This window comes from Triticum dicoccoides, chromosome 5B (assembly GCF_002162155.2).
Source record: "Triticum dicoccoides isolate Atlit2015 ecotype Zavitan chromosome 5B, WEW_v2.0, whole genome shotgun sequence".
NCBI lineage: Eukaryota > Viridiplantae > Streptophyta > Magnoliopsida > Poales > Poaceae > Triticum > Triticum dicoccoides.
This window is the reverse complement of record NC_041389.1, coordinates 60545692-60552335: the sequence shown is the minus strand read 5'-3', so window position 1 is coordinate 60552335 and position 6644 is coordinate 60545692. Positions and strand designations below refer to the sequence as shown.

Genomic DNA, 6644 nt, shown 5'->3' with positions numbered 1-6644 from the left:
CCGACCTTCACCTTCTTCTCCAAGTTTATGTCATCGTTGCCATCCTCTAGTAACTTTTGACGATTTTGCAGCCACAGTTACATGTCTCCGTTGCTCCGGCGATGTGGACAAGTGTGGAACCAGGTGGAGGCGGCGCCAACGGATTTGAACCTGTTTGTAATTTCTAGTTTTACCGGGTCGTTCTTGTAATTTTAATTTTAATTTTTCTTAGGAGTATATATGATTTTTGGGTAGACAAGAATAGATTAACCACCGTGGGTTTTCTTGGTCGGTGGGATTCAGCCCGGAGAGGCCGCGTCAACCGTCTGCTGCTCCTCCTCCTGTCCGTCCGCCCGCCCGCCCGCCCGTCACGAAGCGTCTCGCCGCCGGAAACCCTCGCCGCCCTCTCCTCCTCCCGCCGGACCACCCCCATCGAAGGCGAGCAAGTCTCCCGGTAAGGAATCCCTAGCTTTCCTTGAACGGCGCCTCGTTTTCTCGCTCACATACCACCCTGACTTCTTCCGCCGTGGTGCCCCCATCCGGCGGCGCATCCGCCCGCGTGCTCTGCCACGGGAATTTGGGGATCGATCTCTGACGGGATTCGGGAACCAAATTGGGTGATTAGTTCCGACGACGCCCCTGGAGACCCGGGGATGAGGCTGCAGAACGACGGTGCTTCAACGCGCTGCTGATGCTTGTTTATCTGTAGTCTATGTAGAGTTATTAGATATAGCTTGATACTTGTTTATCTGTTACTATGTCTCAAGTAGGTTTGCGAGGGCAAATAATTCTTCGTCTACATATATAGTGTCAAGAACTCTTGCGCAAACAAGTGGCAGGTGGAAGAATTGTAGGAAGATGTGTTGGTCTGTTTGATTAAAGCGGTACTCCATATTTTGAGTGGAATTATTTGGAAAATACTTAACTAGAACATGACCTAATCAGATGCACCTCGACAGTTTTTGCTCTCGCCTCTGGTCAGCTAGGTAGGTTGTCTTTAATCCTTAGAGAACCATCCCAAAATAATGTTAGGACGTACTCCCTCCGTTCCTAAATATAAGTCTTTTTAGAGATTTCACTATAGACTAGATACGGATCAAAATGAGTGAATCTACACTCTAAAATATGTCATATACATCCGTATATAGTTTGTAGTGAAATCTCTAAAAAGACTTACATTTAGGAACAGAGGGAGTAGATTGAAACGTTGTGCATCTCTTGTCCTCTGTCGGCCAGATCTGGTATCTCTTCTCCTCAGGCTGGTGCGTGTTATGAGTTCTCCTCCGTCCTTCCCCTGTTTTTAGAGCCCCCCAGTCAATGTCAGTGCATTGTGTACCTCTCCTTCTATCCCTTGTTTGTTTCCACGGCAGATCTCTCTACCTCCTCCATCAATGACATTGAGCTGCCATTAACATCTCCACGTGTGAAAACTCATCCAGATCTTTCTTCTACAACCAATTCATCTGTCCAATTTGTCGCTGAGAGATCTGTTTGCTGCCTTCTTATCCTTGTGTTGTGAAGTACAGTATAATTATTATACTTAAAGCAGTCAGCTTGCTTTCGAATTTTTATATCCATCAGCTTCTGAAACAGGCGGGTTCCACCATCATTTGCTTCTGTAATAGCGGCCACCAGGTGAACTGCTGTTTCTTGAAAGATCCAAACTAATGAGCTTTTATTCACTACTCTGCACATGCTTATCTATGTCTGTAACATCTGAAAGCTTGAGAATAAAATGTTGATCATGCTAATTGCTGACATTTTAACTGGGAAGCATTCCACATTTGTGGGTGTCCTCATCTTCTTAATGTAGAATTCTGTGCAGAGCCTACATATTCATTCATTTTGTTACGCAACACTTAAACACGAATGCATGGAACTTTCAGAATTCTAACTGGAAAGCATTGTGTGTATTCTGAATTTGTTTGCTCATACTGTTATTGCCCCGTAATTCATTATATTTAACATGTGGATAACACTGTACTAGAAAGCATTCACGATATATGGATCCCAGATATTCACTCTACTTTGACATGCACGAGACTTTTGTTTGTTTGAACATCCATAACACTTGCTTTTTAATCCCTGACTTTTGATTGTCATGCTGTTTCAGGATTGTTGTCTGCCATGGGTGACTACACAATCCGGATAAGCACCAGCTTGATCGACCAGCTTTCACGTGATGACGAGAAGGTGAAAAGGAGGACCAGGAAACCCAAGCCGAAGAAGGTTGTGGAGCAACAAGAAGAGCCTCGGGACAATGGCAGGGAACTTCCAAGCGAGCCCAAGAGCAGCCCTGCTCCCGCTCCTGGGTGGGCGCTGCCGCCCCCCATGTACCTACCAGTGACCCCTGCTCCTCCACCACCCCTGCCGGCAATCCAGGAAGTGGAAACCATACGCAACGTGGTGGGGGAGAGTGAGAAGGTGCTGGAGAAGCTGCAGAAGCAGGAGGCAACGATGCGTGAGGAGCTTACCAAGAGGGCCAAGGAGCTGCACGACAAGGAGTTCAAGCTGCCCTACCAGAACCCCTCACCGTGCACTGACGAGAGGGCGGGCTGCGCCGAGTGCTACCGGAGCAACACCCAGGACCCGCTCAAGTGCGCCGAGGCGGTCAAGAGGTTCGAGGCGTGCGTCAGCATGGCGAGGCGGAGCGGCACCATGGGGGCTGCTCAGTGAGTCGGAGCGAGTGAGCGAGGTGTCGTACACCATCAGTTGTTGGGATGATTGAATAACCTGAATGGATTTTCGGTGAGACCTGAAACACCATCAGTTGTAGATTAAAATTCTGGTGAGGGATTGCACCGGTGCTGGCAAGATGCCACGAGTGTCCTTGATGAATTTTAGGGCCTGATTCCATGTTTACTTGCATACTAGAAAATGAAACATGAATTTGCATGGTTCGAATTAATGTTTCCCGACAACTATATTTATGTAAAATGGCCGATTTTCCTTGCAAAGTCGTGGCATGTTTAGGTAAAATAACCGTGCTCATTTGTTTGGGATGAGTTTGAATAACCATTATAGGTTGATTTAGCTTCAGATGCCCCTGCTGCTGCTGCTGTGCTGGTTATTGGCAAAATCCATGTCTGAGTGGTTCATAAATAAAAAGTGGAACCTTATATAGGTGTTATTTTATAGGCATAAATATTTCTGTTGAGATACAACACTGGTACATGACAGGAATGTTGTACACAACACACCCCAAGGGCTAGCAGGCAGCAGGAAACCAGATCAAGATCAGACCGTCTCAGCCTAGGATGTCGATTCAGAGATGCTCACTGGACGCCCTACACCGCAGGCCCCGACACTTCTCGACCAAGAACAGAGTGACTGCGGCACAGTTAAGTTGTGGAAGCAGCCATTCCACTAGCAGAGCAACAATCAAGGACCAGGGCTATCATCCAGGAAAATCCACAACATCCAAACTGCAGAGTGCTGGAAAATTTCAGACAAGTTATAGCCAGCACTGCCGCAGTATCCAAGCAGATAAAGCCACAGTTGAAAAAGTTGAAAAAGTATCTTGAACAAGTTAAAAGGCCAGTGTCTTCTCATCAGTTAACCAAACAAATCAAAAACAGAGGCTAAATCTGTCAGGTGCCCACAGTGCACACATGTCACCATCGGCGCAAGCGACTCAATTTTGTGATACATTCTTAAGGGGGCTAAGCCTGTTAATAAAGACTCGAAAGGGGCTAATTATATGCAAAAAAAAACATCCTAGCCGATGCAAAGCAGCAATCAGCAAGATACTCCTATTGCAAGGGAACTGTAGCAAGATACACATCACTATTTGGCTGAAAACAACCTTTGAAGCAAAACTTACAATCATCACTCACAGAACCAGGTGTAAAGACACTTGGCATCAGACCTCAGTAAGGCCAAAAAAATATAAGAGCAATGGCTTCAGTGAATAGAAGATGTACTCGAAAGTTATGCTGGAACCACTAACAGAGTAAACAGAGTCCAAAGTAAGATCTGCTATAATTATTCTTCTAAGAAAATGCAGTCCAGAAAATTAAGGTGATTCAAGTGCTTGTGCTTCAACCACGCCCTCATCCCACCATCCTTAAACCCACCTGAAAATTTTATGGACAGAGTGAGATAAACAGCTGGGCAAGTGACAAAAAGTAAGTATCACCCAGAAAGCCCCATGTATGATCTTTGCAACCATGGTGAAAACACATTTAACAAGCCAAGCATTTGCATTTATTTCAAAAGCATCGACAACAATCTCACTCATTTATGGCCATACATCTCAATTGCATTCTCATTCTAACCAAGATAAGATGTCATAGCACGGATGCTTAACAGGCTTGGCTCAGATTGTGTCTACACTCTGACATATCACACAGAGTTTACAAAGAGATGTAGCTCACTATTCACAACTCACTCGCACAGGAAGGAGAATTCACTTTAACCCAGCCCCAATAAGAGAAGTAAAATACGGGATACTATATTGAACGCCAGTCACCTGCCTTAACCATGTGACAAAGATTTGCCGGCTAAGATGAAACCTGACATGCGGCACTAGAACCTGACATAAGGTACAGCTCCTTAAAACACTTACCAAACTAAAAAAAATAAAAGACACGCTCCTATGATTTGACACGTCGCCTTCTCTTATAATATAAGTTCGCTTCACAATTTTGTATCAGTTATTCTATACAAACAAATCTAAAACTTTAGTGTTATCACAAAAATTTAATTCAATCATGCCCAGAGGTTGAAATTGTGCTACAAGGTAAATGGGCTACAGTGAAGAAAAACAGAGTAAGAATTCAGATTGCCATAACTTGTGATGTACCCAACCAATGTTGGCATACTTCATCTTTTTTGGTATGGTAATAATGAAATTATATACACAATCTAATAAGAATACAGTCTGCAATCTACTAGTACAATCTACCAAGACATCCATTTTTCAAAATGTAGATTGGAAATTGCCCACACAACATAGTGATAGCATCCGCTCACCTTTCGCCCTTCTTACTTCCTCCCCTTTCCTTGACCGCCGGCCTTCTTCGCCGTAATCGCGCGATGGGGCCTCCGTTTCCGCGTAAAAGCAAACTCCCCGAACTTATGGCCGACCTTCCCTTCGGTGACCCTGCAACGGACGTGGGTCTTGCCGTTGTAGACGAGCGCGGAGGAGCCGACGAACTCCGGCAGGATCGAAGACCTGCGAGACCAGATCTTCCTGCCGTTCAGGCTCCCCCCGCTATTCTTTATTCTCTGCAGGAACGCGTCGACGAACGCTCCCTTCCATAGAGGCCTTGAGCTGCACGCAGACAGCAGCTTGGGGGCACACATTGGAGTCAATGTTGAGCAACATAGCGAGACTGCCTGTGATGAATGTAATGGTAGTTACCTGAAAGCGCGAGCCGCTGATCCGAACGCCGAGAGCAGCGGAGACGCGGCGTGCCGGGCCTGGCGAGGTCGCGCGGTAGAAAGATTTGCATTTGAACAAACAAGATCAACATCGGCACAAGAACAGCCGGCGGTAAGGAAAGGAAGATTTGCATTTGAACGAGGAGCAAGATTTGGATTTGCACCTGAGAGATGGCAGCGGGGAGAGCGTGGCCGCACCTGGCGAAGCTGGACCTGGAGGCGATGAGAGAAGCAATGGACGACATGGCTGCGCTCAGGCGCGGGAGCGGTGGCGGCGGCGCGGAGAGACGGAGGAGGAAACCCTGGTGGGCGGCGCCACTTCCACTCGGGTGTGGTTTGATTTTGGTTCGGCCCAAATGCACGCTCGGTAGAGGTTCTGGAGGGCAAAACTAGAATTCAGGCCCAACGCTATTAGGAAACTTTATTATTTTGAGGGGACAAGCGGGGGAGCAACTAATTAAGAAGCGCTCTTTCGGAAGCCTCGCAACAATCGGCGCCACTTGGCGCCCTCTCAGCCATTTGCCACGTGTCGCGTTTTGGGCGCTCCCTCCGGATTTTATTTTTTTATTTTTGCGCACGCGTTTTTCGGCTTTTTAAACGGGTTTTTTTTGACGTTTTGGTTTTCCACCGGTCTTCTCTAGTTTTTTGACAAAAAAAATTCGACAAAAATATTTTTTTTCGCAAAAAAATGCATTTTTTTCACGAGCGTCACGGTTTTGTTTTCGCGAGAGGCACGGCCGTGCCTCTTGGAAACGAAAAAAAAGTGTTTTTTTCCTTTCGCGAGAGGCACGATTTTGCTTTCGCGAGAGGCACGGTTGTGCTTTCGCGAGAGGCACGGCCGTGCCTCCTCGAAAACGAAAAAAACATGTTTTCTGTTTTTTTCTTCGCGAGAGGCACGGTTTTGCTTCCGCGAGAGGCACGGTTGTGCTTTTGCGAGAGGCACGGGCGTGCCTCTTTCGGAAAGGAAAAAATGCGTTTTCTGTTTTTTTCGCAAGAGGCACGGGCGTGCCTCTTTCGGAAAGGAAAAAAAACGCGTTTTCTGTTTTTTTTCTTTCGTGAGAGGCACGGTTTTGCTTCCGTGAGAGACACGGTTTTGCTTTCGCGAGAGGCACGGCCGTGCCTCCTCGGAAACGAAAAAAAACATGTTTTCTGTTTTTTTCTTTCGCGAGAGGCACGGTTTTGCTTCCGTGGGAGGCACGGGGGTGCCTCTTTCGTAAAGGGAAAAAAACCCGTGTTCCCGGTTCGGTTTTTTCGTCCGGTTTTTTCATAAAAAATGTTCG

At 46.6% G+C, this 6644-nt stretch overlaps 2 protein-coding genes across 3 annotated transcripts; one reads left to right on the top strand and one right to left on the bottom strand.

Annotated features, from left to right (window-relative positions):
- The first annotated feature begins 302 nt into the window (after positions 1-302).
- LOC119307373 (leiomodin-2-like) lies at positions 303-2936 on the top strand. 2 transcript variants are annotated; one of them, XM_037583450.1, is made up of 3 exons: positions 328-433; positions 1573-1614; positions 2093-2936. In XM_037583450.1, exon 3 carries the CDS (start codon positions 2107-2109, stop codon positions 2653-2655), a length of 549 nt encoding a protein of 182 aa, XP_037439347.1. In that variant the 5' UTR covers positions 328-433; positions 1573-1614; positions 2093-2106; the 3' UTR covers positions 2656-2936. The 2 variants fall into 2 exon arrangements, with proteins under 2 accessions (XP_037439346.1, XP_037439347.1); XM_037583449.1 differs by lacking the exon at positions 1573-1614 and having other exon boundaries at positions 303-433.
- Positions 2937-3746: 810 nt separating this feature from the next.
- LOC119307371 (ribosomal protein S19, mitochondrial-like) lies at positions 3747-5725 on the bottom strand. The gene is made up of 4 exons (XM_037583448.1): positions 5529-5725; positions 5345-5403; positions 4954-5254; positions 3747-4055 (listed from the first exon to the last, which is right to left on the bottom strand). Exons 1-3 carry the CDS (start codon positions 5607-5609, stop codon positions 4966-4968), a joined length of 429 nt encoding a protein of 142 aa, XP_037439345.1. The 5' UTR covers positions 5610-5725; the 3' UTR covers positions 3747-4055; positions 4954-4965.
- Between the last annotated feature and the right edge of the window lie 919 nt (positions 5726-6644).